General features: G+C 52.1%; 2 protein-coding genes across 4 annotated transcripts in view; both read left to right on the top strand.

Moving 5' to 3' along the window:
• SLC44A2 (solute carrier family 44 member 2 (CTL2 blood group)) overlaps nucleotides 1-6,799 on the top strand; it is a gene marked incomplete at both ends in the record, with an annotated part of 33,427 nt that extends 26,628 nt beyond the window's left edge. For 2 of the 3 annotated variants that reach the window (XM_080715099.1, XM_080715098.1), the window contains 6 exons: nucleotides 1,390-1,493; nucleotides 1,573-1,646; nucleotides 1,726-1,796; nucleotides 1,951-2,039; nucleotides 6,023-6,107; nucleotides 6,693-6,799. In XM_080715099.1, coding sequence (XP_080571225.1) covers nucleotides 1,390-1,493; nucleotides 1,573-1,646; nucleotides 1,726-1,796; nucleotides 1,951-2,039; nucleotides 6,023-6,107; nucleotides 6,693-6,799 — 530 coding nt within the window. Of the gene's footprint in view, nucleotides 1-1,389; nucleotides 1,494-1,572; nucleotides 1,647-1,725; nucleotides 1,797-1,950; nucleotides 2,040-6,022; nucleotides 6,108-6,473; nucleotides 6,593-6,692 lie in introns of those variants that run through there. The other variant, XM_080715097.1, reaches the window with a different exon arrangement.
• A 7,101-nt stretch (nucleotides 6,800-13,900) lies between these two features.
• Nucleotides 13,901-26,976, top strand: part of ILF3 (interleukin enhancer binding factor 3) — a gene marked incomplete at both ends in the record, with an annotated part of 35,971 nt that continues 22,895 nt past the window's right edge. Inside the window, 4 exons of the mRNA XM_080715522.1 lie at nucleotides 13,901-14,061; nucleotides 14,490-14,493; nucleotides 14,820-14,822; nucleotides 26,930-26,938. Coding sequence (XP_080571648.1) covers nucleotides 13,901-14,061; nucleotides 14,490-14,493; nucleotides 14,820-14,822; nucleotides 26,930-26,938 — 177 coding nt within the window. The remainder of the gene's footprint in view (nucleotides 14,062-14,489; nucleotides 14,494-14,819; nucleotides 14,823-26,929; nucleotides 26,939-26,976) is intronic.

Genomic DNA, 26,976 nt, shown 5'->3' on the forward strand with positions numbered 1-26,976 from the left:
CTGGGTGGAAGTTCTGCTTTTGAGGGGCGGGTCCAAGAGGCCTGGCCCACCATTGGCTCCTGCTAGGAGGGCCTTCGAAGGAAGGTGTGTGGCCGGGCGTGGTGGCTCACAGTTAACCATCCCAGCGCTTGGGAGGGAGGCTGAGACAGGAGGATCGCGCAGGTTCGAAGCCAGCCTCAGCTACTCAGTCTCTCACAACTTAGTGAGACCCTGTTTCCAAACAAAGTATAAAATAGGTCTGGGAGTATAGCCCAGAGGTAGAAAAGACCCTGGGTTCCACCCCCAGACCACAAAAACAAAAAAATGAAGATTTGTGAGTCTTGAATTAGTTTGCTTTGGGGTGGGACAGGGGAGGGGCGCGGGATTGGCTACTGCTTGGGAGGCCGGGCCTAGGCATCAGCGTACATCTGGATAGGGTTCTTACATCTGGATAGGGTTCTAGCTAGGAGGCCAGGCTAAAAAGTTTTCTGATTGCCTCTCTCTCCTTGGGGGCGGGTCTAGACATCTGTGCATCCTGATTGGGTTTTGTCTTGGGGCTCGAGGCTGAAAGGTGTTTTGATTTTCTCTTTCCTTAGGGGTGAGGCTGAGGGCTCTTTTTTTGTGGTACTGGTAATTGAAACCAGGGTTATTTCACATTCCAGCTACCCCCCCCCCGAGCCCTCTTTTATCATTATTATTATTATTATTATTATTATTATTATTTATTCCTCCTCCTCCTCCTCCTCCTCCTCCTCCTCCTCCTCCTCCTCCTCCTTCTTGTAGTACAGGGGATGGAGCCCAGGGGCATTCTGAGCTACACCCCTAGCCCTATTTTTAATTCTTTATTTTGGAACAGGGTCTTGCTAAGTTGCAAAGGACCTAAGTAGCTGAGGCTGTCCATGAACTGTGATCCTCCTGTCTCAGCCTCCCGAATGTTGGGATTACAAGTGTGCGCCACCACGCCTGGCTCTTTCTTATTTCTTTTCTTTCTTTCTTTCTCTCTTTTTTTTTTTTTTTTTGTGCTGGGGGTGGATCCCAGGGGCCTTCTACCTCTGGACTACACTCCCAGACCTATTTCATACTTTATTTGGAAACAGGGTCTCACTAAGTTGCTGAGCGCCTCACTCAGTAGCTGAGGCTGGCCTCGAACCTGCACGATCCTCCTGTCTCACCCTCCCAAGCGCTGGGATGACAGGCGTGCGCCACCACGCCCGGCAATATTTTGTTTTGAAACAGGGTCTCACTAAGTTTCTGAGAGTATCACTGAGTTGCCGAGGCTGTCCTTGAACCTGCGATCCTCCTGTCTCAGCCTCCAAGTCCTGGGGTTCCAGGCATGCGCCTTAGAGAGGGCGCTCCACCAGGCCGGGCTTTGCTCCCTCACTCACCTCCGCGTCCACCCTTGTCTTCCAGCCGCTGAGAACAAGTTTGCCAAATTCCTCATGACCTGTCTCAAGTGTTGCTTCTGGTGCCTGGAGAAGTTCATCAAATTTCTCAATAGAAATGCCTACATCATGGTGAGTGGACCGGGGCCGAGGACGGGCCGGGGCCGGCCCGGTCCCCACCGGTGGGCCTGACCCTCTCATCCCCCTCCAGATCGCCATCTATGGCACCAACTTCTGCACCTCGGCCAGAAATGCCTTCTTCCTGCTCATGAGGAACATCGTCAGGTCAGAGACGCCGTCCTTTCTCGCGCCTCGCCCTGGGCCTGGAGCTCGTGCCCACGCCCTCCCTCACTGTCCCCTGCAGAGTGGCCGTCCTGGACAAGGTTACCGACTTCCTCTTCCTGCTGGGCAAGCTTCTCATCGTGGGCAGCGTGGGTGAGTACGGCTGCAGCGCGGTGCTGCGTGGGGCCTGCGGTGACGTAGGCCTCGTTGTCGGGCCCCGTGTCTTCCCTGGTCAGTGGCATCTTGGAGGGCTTTTTTCCTACAGCCAGAATTGTAACCATCTTGGTTTCCTCCCCCGCGTCTCCAGGAATCTTGGCTTTCTTCTTCTTCACCCATCGTATCAGGATCGTGCAGGATACAGCGCCACCTCTCAATTATTACTGGGTCCCCATTCTGGTATGGACCTCTGGGGACAGACGGGTCAGGGAGATGTGTGAACTTGCTTAGCCTCCTCTGGACGGATGTGCGTCCACGCCAGGGTGGGCGCAGTGGCATATGCTTGTGATCCTGGTGCTTGGGAGGCTGAGACTGGAGGATCACAGGTTCAGAACTGGCCTCTGCAATGTAGGGAGGCTCTCAGCAACCCAGTGAGACCCTGCTTCCAAATAAGAAATAAAAAGCCGGGCCTGGTGGTGCTCACTTGTAATCCCAATACTTGGGAGGCTGAGACAGGAGGACTGCGGGTTCAAAACTGGCCTTGGCAACTTAAGCTGTCAGCAATCTAATGAGACTCTGATTTAAATAAATAAAATTGGTCCGGAGGTGTAGTTTGGAGGTAGAATGCCTCTGGGTTCAATTACTAGTACCACCACCAACACACACACACACACACACACACACACACATACACACACACACACACAGGTGGGATTGGTTATTCCGCCCACAAATATCGAGTAAGTGCTACACACTGGGTACTGGAAAGAAGGGTCTTTCCCTTAGAGGACTTAGAGGTGAACAGACACTTACCAAGAATGGTATTGGAAGCCAGGCATGGTGGGGCACACGTGTCATCCCAGTATTTGAAGGCCGAGACAGGAGGATCGCAGATTCACAGACAGCCTTGGCTACGTAGTGAGGTCCTTTGCAACTCAGTGAGACCCTGTTTCAAAATAAACAACAAAAAAAATAGGGGTGTAGCTCGGATGCAGAATGCCCCTGGGTTCCATCCCCATTACTGCAAAAAAAAAAAAAAAAAAAAAATGGGAGGTGGGCGTGGTGACACATGGTTGTAATCCCAGTACTTGAGAGGCTAAGACAGGAGGATTGCAGCTTTAAGGAGAGCTTCACCTACTTAGTGAGACCTTCTGCAATTTATTAAAACCCTGTCTCAAAATTGTCCGTAATCCCATTTCTTGGGAGCCTGAATAAGGAGGGTTGTGGGTTCAAGGCTAGCTTAGCAAATTAGTGGGACACTCAGCAATTTAGTGAGACCTGCTTCAAAAGAGAAAACGCGAGTCGCTGGGTGTGGTGGCGCACCCTTGTAATCCCAGTACTTGGGAGGCTGAGACAGGATTACAGGTTTGAGGCCAGCCTTAGCAACTTAGGCCCTTCACAACTTAGTGAGACCCTGTTTCAAAATAAAACTATAAGCCGGGAGTGGTGGCGCATGTTTGTAATCCCAGTACTTGGGAGGCTGAGACAGGAGGATCACACAGGTTCAAAGCCAGCCTCAGCTACTTAGTGAGGCTCTCAGCAAGTTACTGAGGTCCAGTTTCACAATAAAGAATACAAAATAGGGCAGGGGGTATAGCTTGGAGGTAGAATACCCCTGGGTTCTATCCCAGACCCACAAAAAATAAAAAAGTAAAATTAAATAAAAAATAGAACCCCAGGCATGGTGGTGCATGCTTATAATCCCCGCGCTTGGGAGGCTGAGACAGGAGGATTGCGCAGGTTCAAAGCCAGCCTCAGCTACTTAGTGAGGCTCTCAGCAACTAAGTGAGACCCTGTTTCCAAATAAAGTATAAAATAGGTCTGGGAGTATAGCCCTGAGGTAGCAAAGCCCCTGGGTTCCACCCCCAATACCACCAATAAAATAAAATAAAAAAATAGAGCTGGGGTGTAGTTTGGAGGTAGAATGCCCCTGGGTTCTATCCCTAGTCCAAAAAATAAAAAAAATTAAAGAAAAATAAAATAAAAATAATAAAATAGGACTGGGAATGTAGCTCAGAGTTAGAATGCCCCTGTGTTCTATCTCCAGTACCACAATAAATAAATAAAAATAAAAGCCAGGTGTGGAAGCCCATGCTTTTTTTTTTTTTTTTTTTTTGTATGGTTCTGGGGATTGAAGTCGAGGCCATTCTAACCCTGAGCTACACTCCCAGACTCGTTTTATTTATTTATTTTTGCAGTACTTGGGATGGAACCAAGGGCATTCTACCTCTGAGCTATCTACCCCCAGACCTATATTTTTGTTATTTTGAAATAAGGTCTCACTAAGTAGCTGAGGTTGGCCACGAATCACAATCCTCCTGTCTCAGCCGCCCAAATACTGGGATTACAAGCGTGTGCCAAACATCTGGCTCCTATTTTATTTCAATTTATTTATTTATTTATTTATTTATTTATTTATTTATTTATTTTGCGGCACTGGGGATGGAACCCCGAGGCATTCTACTTCTGAGCTGCACCCCATCCTATTTTTTATTCTTTATTTTGAAACAGGGTCTCACTAAGTTGCAAAGAGCCTCAGTAAGTAGCTGAGGCTGGCTTTGAACCTGTGCGATCCTCCTGTCTCAGCCTCCCAGATGCTGCAATTACAAGTATGTACCACCATGCCTGGCTTATTTTTATTTTGAAACAGGGTCTCACTGATTTATAAATATTAAATTAAAATGATAAATATCACCGGGGCTGGCCTTGAACGTGCCAAGTAGGAGTCAAGTAGAGGCGCAAGGCTGCCATGGAGCCGGGCTGCAGACTTTTTCCATCTCCGTCCTTGTGCTTGCTAATTCCAAGATGAGTCATCTTAGGCAAGTCATTTAATCTCTCAAGTCCACTCACCCTCAGTCAACGAATGTTTATCCGGCAGCTGGCAACGCCCTAGAAGTCTCTTCTTTGCTAAAGATACAACAGTAAGCTGGGCGTGGTGGCGCAGGCTTGTGATCCCAGTATTTGGGAGGCTGAGACAGAAGGATCGCAGGTTCAGAGCCAGCCTTGGCAAATTAGCGAGGCTCTCAGTAACCTAGTGAGACCCTGTTATTTATTTATTTATTTATTTATTTTTGTGGTACTGGGCATGGAACCCAGGGGCTTCCTACCTCCGGGCTGTATTCCCAGACCTATTTTATATTTTATTAGGAAACAGGGTCTCACTTAAGTTGCTGAGAGCCTCACAAAGTAGCTGAGGCTGGCTTCGAACCTGTGCGATCCTCCTGTCTCAGCCTCCCAAGTGTGGGGTTTACGAGCGTGCTCCACCATGCCCAATGAGACCCTGTTTTTTGTTTTTTGTTTTGTTTTTGTGTGTGTGTGTGTGGTACTGGGGTTCCTGGAAACCCTTCTACCTCCGGGCTACACTCCAAGAACCATTTTTATACTTTTTAAATTCGGAAACAGGGTCTCTTAAGCCAGCGTGGCTAGCTTCGAACCTGCGGAGTCCTCCTGTTTCTGCCTCCCAAGCGCGGGGATTACAAGCGTGTGCCACCAAGCCCAGCGCCACCAAGCCCAGGGACCTTGTTTTTAAATAAGAAATAAAAAGCTGGGTGTGGTTGCGTACAATTGCAATCCTAGCATTTGGGAGTCTGAGACAGAAGGATCACGTATGTTCTAAACCAGCCTCAGCTACTTAGTGAGGCTGAGCCCTTGTTTCAAAACAAAGAATAAAAAAATAGGGTTGGGGGTATAGCTCAGAGGTAGAATGCCCCTGGGTTCCATCCCCAGTGCCCCCCCCAAAAAAAAAAAGAAAGAAAGAAAAAAGAAAGAAAGAAAGAAATCAGCCTGAGGGTGTAGCTTGGAGGTAGAATGCTTCTGGGTTCAATACCCAGTGCCACACTCACACGCACACACACGCGCGCACACACACACCCTCTCCTAGGTTCAATCCCCAGTAACACACACACACACAAAGTATAGCAGTCAGTGTAAACACACAGTCTAGTGAGGATGTGGTGTGACGCCCACAATGTCCTAAACATGCCTAACACCCAGCTGAACTAAAGCCTGAGGGGCTGGGGCGGGGCGGGGCGGGTTGTGGGCTGAGTTTCTGTACTCGGTGGTCCTTGAAGGCAGCAGGTGTGAGGAAAGGAAGAGACATGCCGGGGCGCAACTAGATCCAAGCCAGGGTGCCGGGCTGTCGAGCCTGAGGCCGACGAAAGCTCCCTGGGGGTCCCATCCCAGCTGTGGCTGCGGGCTTGAACCTGGCTTCTCTCCCCTGCCAGACCGTGATCATCGGCTCCTACCTGATTGCCCACGGTTTCTTCAGCGTCTACGGCATGTGCGTGGACACGCTGTTCCTGTGTTTCTGTGAGTGAGCCCTGAGCCCGGCCCTTCTCCCGGGGTGCAGCCCCTGCCGGGGGGGCGCCCGGCCCAGCCGCATGCCTCTGCTGCTCCAGGCGCTTCCAGCTGCCGGTGCTCTGCTCGCAGGCCCCCGGCTTAGCTGGATCCTCCCGGGGCCCTGGCCCCCGTTTCTGGCTCTGGTGGGGGAATCGTGGCTGCCACTAACTCTGGTCTCTCCGGGGGAATCGTGGCTGCCACTAACTCTGGTCTCTCCGTCTGTGTTTTGTGTTTCTCTCCTCTCCATGTCTGCTGGCCTCCCCGTCTTGCCCCCGCCTCCCCCTCCTCTCCTTTCCTTTCCTGACCCCCCACCCCCTGCCGGCTCCCGGGGCCCAGGTGAGGACCTAGAGAGGAATGACGGCTCTCAGGAGCGACCCTACTTCATGTCGCCCGAGCTCAGAGACATCCTGTTAAAGGGGAGTGCGGAGGAGGGCGAGCGGGCGGCGGCGGAGTAGACAGGCCTGCGGCCGGTGCGGTGTGTCTGCCTTCTAACCCCAGGCCTCGGTGTCCCTGGCCCGCCCCGCCGCTCACGCCGCCCTGGGCCTCTCTCCGCAGTGGAGGATCTGGAAAGGAACGACGGCTCTGCAGAGAGGCCCTACTTCATGTCGTCCACCCTCAAGAAACTGTTGAACAAGACCAACAAGAAGGTGGCCGAGTCCTAGAGGCCCGGGCCGCCGCCTCCGCCTTCCTCCTGACCCGCTCGCCGCCAGTCTTGGGAGGGCCCTGGAGGATCTGGGGCAGCGCGTCCCTCTGCCAACAGGGTACTCGAGTTTTCTCTGAAGCCCCGCAGGACTGCGGTGCCAGGCCGCCCCAGGGTGCGGGGCACCTTGGCACCTGGGACAGGAGGTGTCCGGGCCTCTGCAGGCCCCGTCCCGCGTCTCGTCCCCCCCTTCAGACCACAGTAGGACAGAGGATGAGAAGGACCGGTCGGCTCTGAGGAACACCAGCGCCCTGAGCTCAGCTTCCCAGGTGTCTTGGCCAGGACAGATCCCGGGCACCGGCTCGGCGCTGCCGGACGCATCTCTTGTTTTTTAACCTAGACATGCATTAAAAGGTCTATTTAGCTTTTATTCCGTCTGTCTCCACAGCTGGGATGGAGCTGCCAGGGAGTGCCTTCTGACCCTGTCCCCACCCGCCATGGCTGGGATGCACTCGGCTGGGGCTGGGGTTGTGGGGGACCCTGGTTGTGGGGGTGGAGGGAGCCAGCGGGATGGGTTGGGAGGGGCCGAGAGCAGCCCCCGGGAGAGGACTGGACCTGTGTCCCCTCCCTCTGTGAGTTAAACTACTTTGGGAGAGAGAAAAGAAATGGAATCCACCCAGGGGAGGGTTTCAGGGACCGCGGTGGAGGAGGGGAGGTAGATGCCAGGGCCAAGGGGCCCTTAGCCCCGCTACCTCCACCTCGGGGGTCCTTTTGCCAAACTCGGACTGGCTCCCCCTCCGCCGGCGGCACCCCACAACCCCATCACACAGGCCTTTACCCACTAGCACATCCCTGGGCCCTGGAGAGGGATGATCCCAGCCCCCCGCCAGTCCCGGCCCCATGCACATGTTAACCGCATTCCAGCCTCTAATAAAGTGCCTATTGTACAGGTCCTCGGGCCTGGCGTGTTTGTGGGGTGCGGGGGCGAGTAGGAGGGGAGGGCTCTGGAAGGAGGGGCCGGAAACCCACTGTCTGCTGGCCCCAGCTCCGCCGGCAGCTCGAGTTGCTCCCCAAGGCGCCCCTGTTTTGGGCTGGGACCCTGGAGCCCAGAAGGCAGCTGCCCGCCCGCCTCCTGGGTCACGTGGCAGGCACCCCCCCTCGCCGGGTTCTCTCTGCGCCCCTCACCTGAGGCCACATGTCTGTCCCAGAGCTGTGCGTCCCGCTTCTTGCCAGCTCGCTGCTGCCCCCTGGCGCCAGCCGTCATGGCTTCGAGGTCTGTCCACTCCGGCTGAGACTTCTCCTTTTCTGCCCCTTTCCTTCTTCCTCTTTTTTTTTTATTTTTTATTTTGTGGTACTGGGGCTTGAACCTAGGGGTGTTTCTACCTCTGAGCTACAGCCCCAGCGGTGTGTGTGTGTGTGGGGTGTATTGGGGATGGAACCCAGGGGCATTCTACCTCCAGGCTACACCCCTAGCCCTATATTTTATTTTATTTTTGGTGGTACTGGGGATGGAACCCTTCTGCCCCCGGGCTACACTCCCAGACCTATTTTATATTTTATTTGGAAACAGGGTCTCTTAAGCCAGAGAGGCTGGCTTCAAACCTGCGGGATCCTCCTGTCTCCGCCTCCCAAGCGTGGGATTACAAGCGTGCGCCACCTCGCCCTGCAAATCTTGGAGATAGAATGCCCCTGAGTTCTATCTCCAGTGCTGGGGGGGGGTATTCACCTGTATCTAAGCTTTATTTATTTATTTATTTTATTTATTTATTTATTATTTTTCAGTAGTGGGGATGGAACCCAGGGGCACTCTACCTCCGAGCTATACCCCTAGCCCTACTTTTTTTTTTTTTTTTTTTTTGCGGGTCTGGGAATAGGACCCAGGAGCATTTGACCACCAAGCTACACCCTCTGATCTATTTTTTATTATTTTAAAACAGGGTCTCACTGATTAAAAGCGTGCACCACCACGCCTGGCTCCTACATTTTTTTATTTATTTTTGTGGGTCTGGGGTTGGAACTCAGGGGCATTTGACTTCTGAGCTACACCCCAGCCTTAGCCTTATTTTTTATTGTATGTATGTATGTATGTATATATATATATATATATATATATATATATATATATTTTTTTTTTTTTTTTTTTTTTGTGGTACTGGGGTGGAACCCAGAGGCTTTCTACTTCCAGGCTATACTCCCAGACCTTTTTTATACTTTATTTGGAAACAGGGTCTCACTAAGTTGCTGAGAGCCTCACTAAGTAGCTGAGGCTGGCCGTGAACTGCGATCCTCCGGTCTCAGCCTCCCGAATGCTGGGATTACAAGCGTACGCCACCACATCCTACTTCTTTTTATTCTTTATCTTGAACAAGGTCTTACTAAATTGCAGAGGGCCTCATTAAGTAGCTGAGGCTGGCCACAAACCTGTGATCCTCCTGTTCAGGCGCTGATGGCCGAGGGGACCAGGGGTTCACAGTGGATACTATAGAGCAAGTGTCTGATTTGGGATGTAACCGGACTGCTTACACGGGGACTGTGAAGGGAAGCAGGGAGTCAGAGGGGCCCTGGAAGGGAACATAAAGGCGAGGGCAGTGTCAGAGAATGTCCTGCAGAGCCAGGCGCCGGCACGCTTGCCATCCCAGTGCTTGGGAGACTGAGACAGGAGGGTCACGGGTTCGCAGCCAGCCTCAGCTACTGAGGCCCGCTGCAACTGAGTGAGACTCTGTTCCAAAATAAGAAAATTAGGGTTGGGAGTTTAGCTTAGAGGTAAAATGCCTCTAGGTTCAAACCCCAGTACCACACACACACACAGAACATCCTGAGATCTGGGTGCAGTGGTGCACGCTTGGAATTCTAGCATTTGGGAGGCTGAGATGGTAGGATCGCAGTTCGTGGACAACCTCGGGTAACTGGTGAGGCCCTTTGCAACCCAGTGAGACCCTATTTCAAAATAAAGTATATATAGAAAAAAAAATAACAACACAGGGCTGGGGGTGTAGCTTGAAGGTAGAATGTCCCTGGGTTCCAGCCCCCGTGCTGGAAAAAAACACATCCTGCAGGGGGCGCGCGCCGCCCGACTTGAAGCTGGGGATGCGAATCGCCTGGAGGGGCGGGGAGAGGGGCGGATTCCCAGGCACTTCTGAATCGCGGTGCGGGTACAGTGGCTTGGCCGCACGGCCGAGGCCCCACGAGTTGCCAGCTGAGGAAAAGCAGCCCACGCTACGGGCTATGAAAGTTCATAAAGTCCAGGCAAGAGTGGGAACCCCACCCCTACCAACAACCCTAATAATAATCCTGCGCGCGCGGGTGCCTGCGGAATCTATGTCCGGGAGACTGGAACTGATGGATCATAGGTACCGCGACAGTGCGGTCATTTAGTGAAGCCCTGTTTCAAAATTAAAAATAAAAGGGGGGTGTAGCTCATTAGCATAAAGTCCCTGGGTTTGCGGGGTGTGGCTAACCCTTGTTGAATGGCTGAGGCTGGCCTCAAACCTGCCATCCTTGTGTTTCAGCCTCCTAAGTGCCAGGATTACAGGTGTGCACGACCACGCTTTCCCCCTGGAGATTAAACCCAGTACCGCGCACTTTACCACCGGGCTACATCCCAGCCCGCCCTCCCTATCCCTCTCCTTTTGAGACGAGTTTCACTAAATTGTCCACTTGCCCTGGCTGGTCTGAAACTTGATACTCCCGCCTCAGCTTCCTGAATAGCTGGGATTATGAATTTGCACCACCAATCCCAGTTTCAGGTTCTTTGTGTGTGTGTGTGGGGGGGGGGCAGGGTACTGGGGATTAAATCCAGGGGTATTCTACCTCCGTTCACCCAGCCCTTTTATTTTGAAACAGGGTCTCAAAAATGACTGTGCACTGGCCCTGAACCTGTGATGTTTCCGCCTCCCAAGCATCCAGGATTACAGTGCACAGTGCACCCTTGCCTATACCACCAGGACGCCCAGCTCCTATCATATTAATTTGAAAAGGTCTCACAGGCTATGTGGGAGACAGATTCCGTGTGTGTGTGTGTGTGTGTGTGTGTGTGTGTGTGCGCGCGCGCGCTCGAGTGTAAGAGGGGTACTAGGGATACAACTCAGAAGAATTTTACGTCTGAGCTACAGCACTAGCCTTATTTTTTAATTTGAAAGTTTTTTTTTTTTTTTTTTTGGTGGTACTGGGGTTCCTGGAAGCCCTTCTACCTCCGGGCTACACTCCCAGACCTATTTTTTTATATTTTTGCCTGGAAACAGGGTCTGATAAACCAGCGCGATCCTGTCTCTGCCTCCCAAGCGCGGGGATTACAAGCGTGCGCCACCACGCCCCGCCCCAGCCCTATTTTTTATTCTTTATTTTGAAACAGGGTCTCGCTGAGTTGCAAAGGGCCTAAGTAGCTGAGGCTGGCTTTGAACTTGCGCGATCCTCCTGTCTCAGCCTCCCAAATGCTGGAATTACAAGCGTGAGCCACTATGCCCGGCTTCCTACTTTTTGGTCTTTATTTTTGTGGTGCTGGGGGTGGAACCCAGAGGCTTATCTCCGAGCTACACTCCCAGACCTATTTTATATTTGGAAACAGGGTCTCACTAAGCTGCTGACAGCCTCAGTAAGTAGCTGAGGTTGACTTCAACTAGCGCGCTCCTCCTGTCTCAGCCTCCCAAGTACTGGATTACAAGCCTGTGCCACCACGACCGGCTTTTTAATTCTTTCTTTTGAAACAGCGTCTAAGTGGCTGAGAGCCTCACTAAGTAACTGAGGCGGTCCACAAACCTGTGGTCCTCCTCTCAGCCTCCCACGTTCTGGGATTTCCTGTGTGCGCCACCACGCCCAGCGGGAGGGGACAAGTTTGTGGACACACTGCCAGGGACCAGTGTACTTGGCTCTGAATCCTGGCGGTCTGGACCAACAGTCAGGTATCTGTCAATCTGTCAAGCAGCTATACTCACGGAGCTCCCACCCTGTTCCGCAGGAGAGAGGAGCTTAATTTAAGCACACCTTGGATTCCACACCGCTGGAGGCCATTCAGAACCACGCTATTAAAAAGGCACTCTGAGCGGCGCGCTGTGTGTCTGAGGCTGAGCCACGAGGATCGCGGGTTCAAGGCCAGCACTCAGCAAATCGGTGAGCCCTTGTTTTAAAATAAAACAAACAGAGCCGGGCGTGGTGGCGCACGCACGCTTGTCATCCCCGCGCTTGGGAGGCGGAGACAGGAGGATCGCACGGGTTCGAAGCCAGCCTTAGCTACTTAGTGAGGCTCTCAGCAACTCAGTGAGACCCTGTTTCCAAATAAAATATCAAATAGGGCTGGGAGTATAGCCCAGAGGTAGAAAGCCTCTGGGTTCCACCCCCAGCACCACCAAAAAATAAATAAATAAAAATAAAACAAACAGGGCTGAAAGCGCTGCTCGGAGGAATGTACTGGGGACTGACCCTGGGCCATTCTACCTCCGGGTTACATCTTCAGCTCTACTTTCCAGCTCTATATTCTGAAACCTGGTCTAAGTTGCGGAGGGCCTCGCTAAGTAGCTGAGGCTGGCCGCGAACCTGCGGTCCTCCTGTCTCAGCCTCCGGATGCTGGGATGACAAGCGTGCGCCTCCACGCGCGGCTCGATTCCTGTTATCAAAGATAAAAAGGGTCAGTCGGACACAGTGCGTCTTCTCAGGCTCTCCCACGAGCCGGCGGGGAGGTCTCTGCGCGCGGGAGCCTCAGTTTCCCCCGTCAGGGGCGCTGCAGGACCCGACGAGCGGCCTCCGGTCTCCGAGGGAGGCTGCAGGCGGAGGCCGGCGGGGCTGCACGCCGAGGGAGGCTGTCGGAAGCCAAGATCGGGCGCTCCCGGGCTCGGGCTGCGGCCGCGCTGCTCCCCCGACGCTGGCGGAGGCCGCGAGAGCGCCCAACGCCCTCCACGGGCTGAAGCCCGGCGGCCGGAGCTCCCGACGAGCACGCGTGCCGCCCCCAGCCCGCTCCAAGCCGCTTCCGCCAGCGTCCCAGCGGCAGCCGGCGTAAGATGGCGGTGGCGCAGGCGCAGGCGCAGGCGGCCCCGCCCCCTCGACGTCGCTGACGCCGGAACGGCCGCCCGAAAACCGCCATTGAAAACGAAGCGGCGCTGTCGACGCGTGGTGGAGGCCCACCAATAGAGAAGAGGAACCCGCCGCGGACCTCCCAGCGCGGCGTCGGGATTGGCCAGCGTCGCACGGGACGGGAGGGGGGGGGGTGGGAGACGGCGACGGCTGCCACGTGACCCCGCACGCAGCGGGGACGTGCGCACCACGTGACGGCCCCGCCCCCGGGCCGGCCCCGCCCCCGGGCCCCGGCTGGGCATGCGCGGGGGGAAAGCGCGACGGCGGGGGGCGGGGCCTCGCGCAGTCACGTGGCCCGCAGCTCCCGGCGCGCGCCCGCCCGCCTGCCCGCTCGCTCGCCCCCGGCCCAGCTCCTCCTCCTCCTCCTCCTCCTCCTCCTCCTCTCCTCGCCATTGCAGTTGGACTCGGCAGCCCGGCTCGTACCGCGTGGCCCTCGAGGGGAGACGCCGGCGGGCTGCGGCAGGAGGGCGGCGGCGGCGGCGGCGGGGAAGGGACGCCGACCAGGTAAGCGTCAGTGCGGCGGCCGCGGGCCCTCCCGCCGCCCCTCCCCCGGCCGCCCTGCTCCGGCGCGGCCCGGCCCGGGCGGCGGTGGCGGGCTCGCCGGCGCCCCGCGCCCGCCGCGGCCCCCGCCCGCCGCGCCCCGCGCCCGGCCGTTACTCGCCCCCATTGTGCCGAGGAGACAAGATGGCGGCGGCGAGCCCGCGCGCGCCCTGCGTGGCCCCTCGGCCCGGCCGCCCGCCGCCCGCTTTGTGTGCGCCGCCGCACGCACGTGCCGGCACACCCCCGCCGCCCGCGCGCGGGAAGCCGGCCGCCTTTGTCCTCGGGGCGTGCGGGCCGCCCCTGCCGGCGACCCCGGCCCGGAGCCCTGGGCGGCCTCCCCCGGACGCAGCCCCGAGCTCGGGGCGGCCGGCAGCCGCTCCGGACCCCGCTTCCATTGATGCAGCGAGGCCCGCGGACCTGTAGGAGTGGCGTCCTGCCCGTGCGGCGGGAGAGGACTCTGAAGGCTGGGACCCCTCGGGCGCAGGCTCGGGACCTCCTGTATTTCCCCACGTCGGGGGCGATGGGGATTCCCGCGGGCACTCCTGGCCCCCGGCCGCTCCGCAGAAGAGGGAGGGTCCCGCACGCACGCGCCCGCTCGCCGTCCCAAGTTCGGGAGGGTAAAGCAGCGCTCCTCAGCGCTGCCAAGATGGCTTGCAAGTTGCTGCCCAGGGCGCAGGATGGGTGAGCGAGGAGGCACCGGTTTCTGGGATCGGCCTCTTTCTCATTCAGGTGTCTTAGTGATTCGGAGTCTTTCTGGTTGTGGAAGACTCCGTTAAGTGAGTGGTGTGATGGCGTACATAGGGTCCACAGGAAAATGGGAAATGCCGCCTAGGGTTCACCTCTAGGGCCCGGCCCCCTCGCCCCCTCTGGTGTTCTGGAGGGGCACCCCGCCTCGGTGGCTCACGGTGCTGCGCTCTGCCTGGTGTGGTCTCCTGGAATGTAGCGAACAGCAGCCACTGACGCTGTGAAGTGTGAACCAGGGCCTCAGTCACAGCCCCTTAGGGGAAGGCCCCAGGACACTGGCAGGTGGTCTGAACCGATCCCCTAGTGCAGGGGGTTTTTGCCCCTCGGGCGTCCCTTGGCTGTGTGGGTGGCCCCTGGCCCTTCAGATTTGTGAGCAGAATCTGCAGGACCTGTTGTGTGGAGTATTCTGTAGTTGAGATTGCAGGCTGGTGCTAATTGTCAGGCATGGCTTGCCAGCACCAGATATATCAGTCCTTGATATATCAGTCTCCTTATCTTCTAGGAGCTTGGACGGCCTGGGGATAATCCTTTCTGGAGTGGAAAGGTGCCTTAATTTACAGTTTTTATTTCTCCTGATGGAACATGTTTAGTACCTATGGGGAAAAATTATTTTGGCTCTTTGTATTCTTAGGTTTCTGCAGGTTTCTGTTATTAAGTGTGAAGACTTTAAGGCTGCTGCTGCTTTTTTTCCATAGGAGGTATGGAGGGGGTCGGACCCTCACAGATGGACAACCACTGTGTCTTGGTTACATCCAGCCCCTGATTTTTCTTAAGTTCTTCCTGTCAGCTGGATGTGGTGACACAAGGATCAGAGATTCTAGGCCAGCTGCAGCAATTTAGCAAGGCCCTCAGCAACTGAGACCCTTTAAAAAAAAAAAAGGATCATAGCGTGGTGGCGGACTCTGCTAATCCCAGCGGTCGGGAGGCTGAGACTGGAGGATGGCGGTTCCTGGACAGCCTCAGCTACTTAAGCGAGGACCTCCGTAACTTAGACCCTGTTTCAAAGAATAAAACATAGGACTGGGGGTGTAGTTCAGAGGTAGCCTGCTCCTGGTTTTAGCCTCAGAATCGAAAAGAAAAAAAATTAAAGTGAACTCTGGGAAGGTAGGTGTGTGAGGAAGCCTCGTTAGTATATTCTTTTTGTTGTTGTAGCACTGGGGGTTGAACCCAGGGGCATTCTACCTCCAAACTACACCTCCAGCCCTTTTATTTATTTGTTTTTGTGTGTATGTGTGGTGCTGTTGATTGAACCCAGGGGCATATAACCTCTGAACTGCACCCCCAGCCTGATTTTATTCTTTATTTTGAAACAGGGTCTCCCTAAATTGTGGAGGGCCTCACCAAATAGCTGAGGCTGCCTGTGAACCTGCAATCCTCCTGTCTCAGCCTCCCAAGTACGGGAATTACAAGCGTGCACTACTACATCTGGCATGGTTTTTTCTTTTGAAATAGGATCTAATTCGATAGGGTCTCACTTTTTGCTGAGCCTATCCTTGAACCTGTAATCCTCCTGTCTCAGCTTCCCATGCTGAGGTTTTAAGTGTCTCCCTCCCTCCCTTTCATTTATTTATTGATACTTGGGATTGAACTCAGGAGCATTCTGACTCATCTACACCCCAAAACTCCCTTTTTATTTTGAAATAGGGCTGATAAGGCTGGTTTTGAACCGGCTATCCTCCTGTTTTAGCCTCTCAAGTACTGGGATTAAAGGCGGGTGTCACTATGCCTCTTCCCATTTTATTTTTTTTTGTTTTGCGATGGTAGGGATTGAACCTGGTGGCATTCTGCCCAGTTTTATTCTTTTATTTAGAAATTGTCTAAATTGCACAAGGCCTAGCCGAGTTGCTGAAGTTAGCCTGGAACCTCTGATATTTCTGGTTCAGCCTCCCAAGTACTAAGATTATAGGCATGAGCGACCACTCCAGCTTTACTTATTTTGGGGGGTAGTGGAGATTGAGTCCCAGGGCATTCTACCTTGGAGCTACACTCCCAACCTCTTATATAAGTTTTTTTTTTGTTTGTTTTGAAACAGTCTCCCTAGGCTGTCTTCAAATCTAATTCAGAGCCGGGCGTGGTGACAGACACTTGTAATCCCAGCATTTGGGGGGCTGAGACAGGAGGATTGCGGTTCGCAGACAGACAGCCTCAGCTCTTAGGCCCTTTGCAACTCAGTGAGACCCTGTTTCAAAGTAAAGAGTTAAAAATGGAGCTGAGGGTGTACCTCAGAGGTAGAGTGCCCCTGGGTTCCATCCCCAGTACCACACACACAAAAAAAAGGTAATCCAGGATGTCTCAGCCTCCTGAGTGCTGGGATTACAGGCATGTGGCACCAACCCTGAATTTATTTTTTTGTTCTGGAGTTGGTACCTAGGGGCATTCTACATCTCCAAGATACACCCCTACCCTGTTTTTTATTGTTCGTTTTATTTTATTTTTTTGCGGGTTTGGGGATGGAACCCTTCTCCGGGCTACACTCCCAGACTTATTTTGTATTTTTTATTTGGAAACAGAGTCTCTTAAGCCAGCGAGGCTGGCTTGGAACCTGCGCGATCCTCCTGTCTCTGCCTCCCAAGCGCGGGGATCACAAGCGTGCGCCACCACGCCTGCCTTTATATTTTATTTTTAAACAGGATCTTGATAAGTTATCTCTCGTTGAGCTCAAACCTTTAAGCCTCCCCATTTCAGCCTCCTAATCTTTCGAATGATTTTTGTGTGTGTGGTACTGGGGCGGAACCCAGGGACTTTTTTTTTTTAAGCGGGGTCTCACAAGGTTGCAAAGGTCTTCACTAAGCTATTGAGGCTGGCCACAAACATGGGACACTCCAGTCTTGGCTTCTTTTGTATTGGGATTATAAGCACGCTCCACCGTACTTGGCATGGGGTGATATTTTGACCCAGCTATACCCATGACTTTTTTGTGTGCTGGGGGTGGAACCCAGAGGCTTTCTACCTCCCAGCTATACTCCCAGACCTATTTTATACTTTATTTGGAAAGAGGGTCTCACTAAGTTCTGGGAGCCTCACTAAGTAGCTGAGGCTGGCTTCAAACCTCTGCGATCCTGCTGTCTCAGCCTCCCAAGCGCGGGATTACTAGCGTGTTCCACCACGCCCGGCCTTATTCTTTATTTTGAAACAGGGTTTCACTGAGTCACAAAGGGCCTTACTAAGTAACTGAGGCTGTCCCTGAACCACTATCATTCTGTCTTAGCCTTCCAAATGCTGGGTTTACAAGCCTGAGCCACCATAGCTGGCTCGTGTGTGTTACTGGGGATGGAACCCAGGGGCCTTCTATCTCCCAAGCTACACCCCCTGCCCTATTTTTTGTTCTTTATTTTGAAACAGGCTCTCAGTAAGTAGCTGAGGCTGTCTGTGAACTGCGAGCCTCCGGTCTCAGCCTCCCGAATGCTGGGATTACAAGCATGAGCTGTACCTGGCTCCCTATTTTTTATTATTTATTTTGAAACAGGGTTTCACTGGTTGGGGAATTGCCGCAAAGCAGCTGAGGCTGTCCTCAACGCTATCCTTTCTCAGCCTCCTAAATGCTGGGATTATAAGAGTGCACCACCACGCCCAGCTTTCTTTTTCTCTTTTTGTGCTAGCATGGAATCCAGGGACGTTCTTACCTTCACGTTTACATCACCAGCCCTTTTTAAATTTTGGTTTGAAATGGAGTCTCCCTAGATTTCTGAGAGTTTCACCGTGTTGCTGAGGCTGGCCTGAAATCTTCAGTGCTCCTGTTTTAGCCTCCTAAGCATCGGGATTACAAACATGCACCACCGTGCCTGGCTGTGTGTGAGTGTGGTCCTGAGGATGAAACCCAGGGGCCTTCCACCTCCAGGTTACATACTCAGACATACTGGTTATATTTTATTTGGAAACAGGGCCTCACTAAGTTGCTGAGAGCCTAAGTAGCTGAGGCTGGTTTCCAAACTGCATCCTCTTGTCTGATCCTCCTGTCTCAGGCCTCCCAAGGGCAGGGATTACAAGCCCTGCCAATTTGCAAGCGTGGGCCACCATGTCTAGCCACCGTATTTTATTTTGAAACACAGGATTGCTAAATTGTGTTGAGGCTGACCTGGAACCTGCAACCCTGTTTCAGCCTCCCAGATGGACCACAAAGCCAATTTGGTGCTGTTTTTAAGGTCATTCAGAGTACAGTGTAACAGACTTTTATAAAATGTATCTTAGAGTCAGGTGGGGTGTCGCAGGTTTGTGATCCCCTCATTTGGGAGGCTGAGACTGGAGGATGGAGGTTCGCAAACAGCCTCTGCTACTTAGTGAGGCACTCCATAACGGACCCTGTTTCAGAATAAAGAATAAAAAATAGGGCAGGGTGTGTAGCTTGGGTATTTTATGAGCAGCATGTGGTTACTAACACCTGTAATCCTTTTATTTGGGAAACTGAGACAGGAAGATCATAGGTTTGAGGATAGTATCAGTACTAATTTAAAAAGCCGGGCGTGATGGCACACACTTGTAATCCCAGCATTTGGGAGGCTGACACAGGATCACGGTTTGAGGCCAGCCTCAGCTACTTAATGAGGCCCTTTGCAACTCAGTGAGACCCTGTTTCAAAATAAAGAGTAAAACATAGGGCAGGGGGTGTAGCTTGGAGGTTGAATGCCCTTGGGTTCTATCCTCAGACCCTAAAAAAGAAAGAAAGAAAGAAAGAAAGAAAGAAAGAAAGCTGGGTATGGTGGTGCACACTTGAAATCCTAGTTTGGGAGGCAGAAATCTCTAGAGGAACACAGGTTCACGGCCAGCCTCAGCAATTTAGTGAGGCCTTCTGCAACTTAGACTCTGTTTCAAAATAAAGGATTAAAAAATAGTGCTGTAGGTGTAGCTCAAAGGTAGAATATCCCTGGATTCCATCAGTCACACACACACACACACACACACACACACACACACACACGGGGATGTAGCTCAGAGGTAGAATGCCCCTGGATTTAATCCCAGTATGACACACAAAAGTATTTTTATGGCCAGACAGGGTGATTAGAACTGTAACCTCACTCATTCCTTGAGAGGCTAAGCTAAAATCTCAGGTTGAAGACCACTCTCTGAAAATTAGCCAGACTCCTTGCATGCTCTCAAGACCTTGATTCAAGTAAAGCAGTAATAATAAAGGCTGGAAGTAGAATGCCCCTAGACTAAATTCTTGTTACTAAAAATTGAAAAAGTAGCTGGACGTGGTGGCGCACACATTTGATCCCAGTCCTTGGGAGGCTGAGACACGAGGATCACATGTTGGGACCAGCCTCAGCTAACTTAGTGAAACCTTTCATAACTTAGTGAAGCCCTCTTACAAAATAAAGAATGAAAAATAGGGCTGGGGGCCAGGCTTGGTTGGTGCATGCTTGAAATCCCAGCATTTGGGAGTCTGGGACAGGAGGATCCTGGTTCTTGGATAGCCTCAGCTACTTGGTGAGACCCTTTGCAACTCAGTGAGACCCTGTTTTTTTTTTTTATTTATTTTTTATCTTTTTGGTGGTACTGGGGTTCCTGGAAGCCCTTCTACCTCCGGGCCACACTCCCAGACCTATTTTCATATTTTTATTTGGAAACAGGGTCTCCTAAGCCAGCGCGCGCAGCTGGCTTTGAACCTGCGCGATCCTCCTGTCTCCGCCTCCCAGGCGCAGGAATTACAAGCGTGCGCCACCACGCCCGGCCCATTTTAATTTTGTTTGAAAAAAAAGTGACCCAGTTTGGTGTGGAGGCACCTGTGCATGCAGCCTAGGTTGTGTTACTGACTTTTTTTCTTTTTTGCTTGTCTAGTGATGGAGCCCAGGGGCATTCTCCTTCCGAGCTACACCCCCAGCCCTGTTTTTTATTCTTTATTTTGAAATAGGGTCTCACTAAGTAGTTGAGGCTGTTCGCGAACCAGGATCCTTCATTCTCCGCCTCCTAAATTCTGGGATTACAAGAATGCCCAGCCCCATGGCCCGACTGTGTGTGTGTGTGTGTGTGTGTGTGTGTGTGGCACAGAGAACGAGCCCAGGGGCATTCTATCTCAGAGCTGCACCCCCAGCCCTATCTTTTATTCTTTATAATGAAACAGGGTCCCACTGAGTTGCAAAGGCCTCACTATGTAGCTGAGGCTGTCCGCGAACTGCGATCCTCCTGTCTCAGCCTCCATGCCCGGGTAATTTTTTTTCTTTTGAAGTTGTGACTGGACCATTAATATGCTGTTCAGTGAACTTTGACCTCTGCATATTGTGTGTTTGTGGTACTGGGGTGGAACCCAGGGGCTTTCTACCTCCTAGCAACACCCCAAGCCCAATTTTTTATTTTTTATTTTTGAAACAGGGTCTCAGTGAGTTGCAAAAGGCCTCACAAGTAGCTGCAGCTGTCTGGGAACTGGGACCCTCCTGTCTTAGCCTCCCGAATGTTGGGATTACAAATGCGCGCCACCATCCCCAGCCACCTTTGTGTGTGTGTGTGTGTGTGTGTGTGTGTGTGTGTGTGTGTGTTACTGGGGATGGAATCCAGGGGCCTTCTACCTCTGAGCTACACCCCCAGCCCTATTTTTTATTCTCTGTTCCAAAGGGCCTCACTAAGTAACTGAGGCTGACCTCAAAAACCATGATCCCCCTGTCCAGCCTCCCCAGTGCTAGGATTGCAAGGGTGTGCCACCCCGTCCAGCTTCCCAGCCACCATTTCGAATTTGCTCCAGTGTTTGTTAATTTTGCCTGTTACAGAACTAAGGATAGGTGGACGTTACTCATTAGCCTTGGTTCTTAGTGGTCCCTGCCAGCCAGTGGGCGTCCTCCGGAGCCTCCAGTCGTCTGCACTGCCCCTGTGATTTCACCTGGCACGTTTCCTGTGGCAGGCAAACCGTCACCACTTCTCCAGGAGTTCGTTTTATCCTGTCACTCCACAGCCTTTGATAGTCTTCGCCCCCTGGAACCTTGATGTCAGTTCTCTGCAGCACTCCTGGTAGGGAGGTGGCTTTGAGAAGAGGAGGTAGTGTGTAATGAAGCATCCGCTCCTAAGGCCACGTTGGCCTTCCCAGGGAAGGAAGGGCTTGAGAGCCTGCTTAGATACCCGAGTATGTAGGAGCAGGGGACACGTCTGCCTCTGGCAAGGCGGCACTTGTCCCATCGTCTAGCTCAGGGCCTGACATGACCAATGGGTACATGATAAGTACTTGTTGAATAAGTAAGAGTGTTTTTGGGGGTCTGGGGATGAAACCACCCAGGGATATTCGACTTCTGAGGTACATCCCCTGATTTCTGAGGTACACCCCCTCCCTGCCTTACTTTTATTCTTTATTTTGAAACAGGGTCTCACTAAGTTGTGGAAGGCTGGTTAGCTCTTTGGTTTACCTGCCATAACTGAGGCTGTCCGTGAACTACGATCCTCCAGTTTCAGCCTCCAGAATACTGGGATTCCAAACATGCGCCCCCACGCCTGGCTATAAGTAGAGTGTTTTTGTTTGTTTGTTTGCGGGTCTGGGGATGGGACCCAGGGGCATTCGACCTCCGAGCTACACCCCCTGCCCTATTTTTTATTCTTTATTTTGAAACAGGGTCTCACTGAGTCGCAGACAGCCTCACTAAGTAGCTGAGGCTGGCTGAGAACCACGATCCTCTGGTCTCAGCTCCTGAATGCTGGGATTTCAGGTGTGCGCCACACGTCGGGCTATGAGTTGTAAACAGCAGCCTTCAGGATCATGCTGATGAGATTGCGGCACAGCTCTGTGCAGGACGGGCTGTGGGAGAGGACTCGGCTCTGTGGGAGAGAGGACTCAGCTCTGTGCAGGACGGGCTGTGGGAGAGGACTCAGCTCTGTGGGAGAGAGGACTCAGCTCTGTGCAGGACGGGCTGTGGGAGAGGACTCAGCTCTGTGGGAGAGAGGACTCAGCTCTGTGCAGGACGGGCTGTGGGAGAGGACTCAGCTCTGTGGGAGAGAGGACTCAGCTCTGTGCAGGACGGGCTGTGGGAGAGAGGACTCAGGGTGCCGGAGAACTGCAGCTCACGTTTTGCCACTTAGCTCAGAGTAATTCCTGTGCCTTTCAGAAAATAGCACACTGTGCTTGGTTAACTTTTTTTTTTTTTGGTGGTACTGGGGATGGAACCCAGGTGTTTTTCTACCTCTGGGCTGTACTCCCAGACCTATTTTATTTTATTTATTTGCGGTACTGGCGATGGAACCCAGGGGCGTTCTACCTTGAGCTACACCCCAGCCCAGATTCTTATTCTCTATTTTGAAACAGGGTCTCGCTGAGTCGCAAAAGCCCTAAGCAGCTGAGGCTGCCCAAGAACCACCATCTTTCTGTCTCAGCCTCCCAAGTGCTGGGATTACAAGCATGCGCCCCACGCCCGGCATCCCAGACCTATTTTATACTTAATTTGGAAACAGGTTTCACTAAGTTGCTGAGAACCTCACTAAGTAGCTGGGGGTGGAATTCAGGGGCATTCTACCTCTGAGCTACACCTCCAGCCCTATTATTATTATTATTATTATTATTATTATTATTATTATTATTATTATTCTTTATTTTGAAATAAGGTCTCACTAAGTTGTGGAAGGCCTTACTAGATTGCTGAGGCTGTCCTGGAACCTGAGTCTCAGCCTCCCAAGGACTAGGATTACTGGCATGCGCCTCCGTGTCCACTTTTTTTTATTACTTTACTTTTTTGTGGTACTGTTGATTGAACGCAGGGGCATAATGCCTCTGAGCTACACTACACCCCTAGCCCTTTTTTTTTAGGTTTTGAAACAGGATCTTAATAAGTTGCTAAGGCTGGCCTGTGGTCCTCCTTCTCAGCCTCCCGAGTACTGCATTACAGTGTTATTTTCAGACCGTCTTGCTCTTTTTTTTTTTTTTTTTTTGGTGGTACTGGGGTTCCTGGAAGCCCTTCTACCTCCGGGCTACACTCGCAGACCTATTTTTACATTTTTATTTGGAAACAGGGTCTCCTAAGCCAGCGCGCGCGGCTGGCTTCGAACCTGCGCGATCCTCCTGTCTCCGCCTCCCAAGCGCGGGGATGAGAAGCGTGCCCACCACGCCCGGCCTCGGCTCACTCTTTTCTGAGAGTCCTGCTGGGTCTGTGCCCCAGTGTCCTGCTGGTGCAGATCCTTTGGGGAGCCGTTGTTGGCACCGTTAATGACGTTCTTGGAAGCTGTGCAGTGTGTTTTACCTGGGTTGACTTGTTTAACTTCCACAGCTCCCAGCTAAGGGTAGAGCAGCCTCCACGTGTGAGGCTCAGGTGAAGGAGCCACACCTCAGGGTGTCGGGCCAGGCCCGTGTCTGTCTGGGCTCCTGATGAGTTATGGGGCTGTAGTGGCTGGCCAAGGGCACGCCACGAGCAATGTAGCTTAGGGCGGTTGTAACATCCTTCCTTTCCTCTGCTCCTGCTCTGTCTCTCCTTTATCCCCCCCCCCACCCCAGCCTTTAGCTAATCTTGTTGCCTTATCTGTCTCTACAGGGCTGTCATCCATTAATCTCAACTTCATCATTAAGGTTCAACTTTGGAACCTTTAAGTTTGCAATTGGAATTGCTAGGTAGCCCTGAGGCGCTGTGGGGAATTACTTTTGCTGGTCCAGTCATTTTTTTTTTTTTTTTTAATCTAGGGATTGAATCTAGGGGCATGTGAGCTACCACCATCTCCCAGCCCTATTTTATTTTGATTTTTGAAATGGACTCCCTAGGCTGATAAGGGTCTCATTGCTTGCTGAAACTGTCCTCGAACCTGCAATCCTTCTGTTTCAGCCTCCTAAGCAATGGGATGACAGGCGAGCGCCACCCTGGCTGGCCAGCCCCTTCCTGATGCCTGTGCCTTTTCAGGGCTCAGTCCTGCCAGATGCTAGCTGGACTAAAGGGCTTGCCCTTGCCTTGCTGAGCTGGAGTCACTTGGTGCCTCTTCTCCCCATAGGTCTCCTGAACTCACCTGGAGTGTTTCAGTTGAGCCAGATGGTTTGCACAGTCACTGTTGAGTAGGTTATACTCAGCATGTTATTTACAAAGTCACGTTGTGTCCAGAAGATTCTTTGTGTCTCCAGAAGAAAGCCTCAGGGGCGAGCAATTGATGGGTCCTGGGAATGGAGCCCAGGAGCATTCTACACCTCCAGCCCGATTTTTTATTCTTTATTTTGAAACAGGCCCTCACTGCGTTGTGGAGGGCCCTCATTAAGTAGCTGGGGCTGGCTTTGAACCTCCAATCCTCTTGTCTCAGCCTCCAAGCGTGTGCCACCATCCCTGGCTTATTATTTATTTGGAAATGGAGTCTCATGGAGTTGTAGAGGCCTCACTAAGTTGCTGAGGCTGTGATCCTGTCTTAGCCTTCTAAGTGCTAGGTTATAGGCTTGCGCCTATGCACCTTTCAGAGGGTTCTGACTTTTTCATTGATAGAAGCCTCTGTGGTCCTCTCATGCGTGGTTTCCATCTTTTCCTTCAAGTTCCAGTACATTTTTTCCTGTGATTTTTTGGGGGGCACTAGGAATTAAACCCAGGGGTATTCTATCTCTTGAGTTGCACCCCCCCCCCAGCACATTTTTTGTTCTTTATTTTTATTTTTTATTTGTGGTGGTACTGGGGATGGAACCCAGGGGCATTCTACCTCCAGGCTACACCCCCAGACCTATTTTATATTTTATTTGGAAACAGGGTCTCTTAAGCCAGCAGAGGCTGGTTTCAAACCTACGCGATCCTCCTGTCTTGGCCTCCCAAGCGCGGGGATTACAAGCGTGCGCCACCATGCCCGGCTTGTTCTTTATTTTGAAGCAGTGTCTCACTAAGTTTCAGGTGGTCTCACTAAATAGCTGAGGCTGGCCGCGAACCTGCATTCCTTCTGTCTCAGCCTCCCAAGCGCTGGGATTGTAACTGTGAGCCACCACGCCCGGCTTCCTGACCTCTTTTTGTTTGTTTATTGTTTTTGAAATGTCTCCCTAGGTTGCTGAGAATATTAATTACTGGTCGAAGCTTTCTTTGAACCTGTTATCCTCCTGTCTCCACTTCCCAAGTACTGGGATTACAGGCATGTGCCATCACTCTTGGCTGGCTGTGCTAATATTTTTGGTTCATATTTTTTCTTTTGTTTATAGTGGTGAAGATTGAACCGAGGGCTTCTGCCAGTGAGCTATCTCCCCTACTTTTTTTTTTTTTTTTTTTTGGCGAGTCTGGGGATGGAACCCAGGGGCATTAGACCTCCGAGCTACAGCCCCTGCCCTATTTTTTATTCTTTTTTTTTTTTTTTTTGTGGTACTGGGGTTCCTAGTAGCCCTTCTACCTCCAGGCTACACTCCCAAATATATATATATATATTTGGAAACAGGGTCTCCTAAGCCAGCGAGACTGGCTCGGAACCAGCGTGATCCTCCTGTCTCCGCCTCCCAAGCCCAGGGATTATAAGCGTGCGCCACCACACCCGGCTTTTTATTCTTTATTTTGAAACAGGGTCTCACTGAGTTGCGGAGGGCCTCACTAAGTAGCTGAGGCTGTCTGCGAACCTCGATCCTCCTGTCTCAGCCTCCGGAATGCTGGAATGACGAGTGTGCGCCACCCTGCCCGGCTAGCCCTACTTTATATTTATAAAAATTGGCAGACCTGGAGCCAGGTGTGGTGGCACACATCTGTAATCCCAGTGCTTGGTGAGCTGAGACATGAAGATCACAGGTTCAAGGAAAGCCTCAGCAACTTAATGAGACCCTGTTTCAAAATAAAAAATAAAATAGAGCTGGACATGGTGGAACATGCTTGTAATCTCAGTACTGGGTGACCTAGACAGGAGAATCAAGGCCAGCCTCAGCAACTTAGACCCTGTTTCCAAATAAGATAGAAATATGGCTGGTGGTGGAGCTCAGAGGCAGAATGCCCCTGGGCGCCATTCTTAGAAAAACACACAGAGGAGTTTTGAGGAGTGTGGCTCACGGGTAGATGCCTCTGGGTTCAGTCCCCAGTACCACACGCGCACACAAATTGAAGACTTAGGGTGGGAGTATAGCTCAGTGGTAGAATGTTTGCCTACCATATGTGAGGCCCCGGGTTTAATGCCAATGAGAGAGAGAGACACACACGAAGGTAGTAAACTGTATATGAAGAAATGAAAAATAAGTGAAAACCGTCTGTGTGTGGGCTTGATGTCAGACTTGCCTTTCAGAAACCAGCCGTTTGATTTTGAGGGGGTTTATAACTCGTCTTCGCTCCTTGCGTGGTGGTTGCATGGAAACGAGGGTGCGTCCTGTGTGGACAGGCCCTTTGGGAGGCTGCACCTGTGTTGTTCTTAACTGCTGGGTGTGTGATGTCTGATTGTATAGATGTGTCCCTCTAGGAAATACATGACACTAAAAAGATTTTCTGGTCTTCTAGATAGTTGAAGGACTGGTACCATCAAGGAAATCTGGCACAGTTTGAAAAGATAAGCAAAAGTTTGATTTCCAGACACTACAGAAAAAGAAGTAAAAATGGTAAGAAAAAGTTTTCTGTGATCACAGATTGTTTGTACACAGAAATGTTTATAGCATTTCCCCAAAGCATTTGATTCTATTACCATTTTATATTAGAATTTTTAAATTATAAAGTAATATGTGAGCCGGGCGTGGTGGCGCACGCTTACAATCCCAGCATTCGGGAGGCTGCGACGGGAGGATGGTGGTTCTCGGCCAGCCTCGGCTACTGAGTGAGGCCCTCTGCAACTCAGTGAGGCCGTTTCACAATAAAGAATGAAAAATAGGGCTGGGATGTAGCTCAGAGGTAGAATGCCCTGGGTTCCACCCCCAGTACTGCCAAAAAAAAAAGTAATACGTGTCGTAATAATTCAGATTCAGTAGTCCCCCCTTGTTCGCTTGCCACGGTTTCAGTTACCCGCGGTGAGCTGCGGTCTGAAAACGTTAAGTTGAGAGTTGGA

The sequence above is a fragment of the Muscardinus avellanarius genome (assembly GCF_963383645.1).
Source record: "Muscardinus avellanarius genome assembly, chromosome: 18".
NCBI classification, from domain to species: domain Eukaryota; kingdom Metazoa; phylum Chordata; class Mammalia; order Rodentia; family Gliridae; genus Muscardinus; species Muscardinus avellanarius.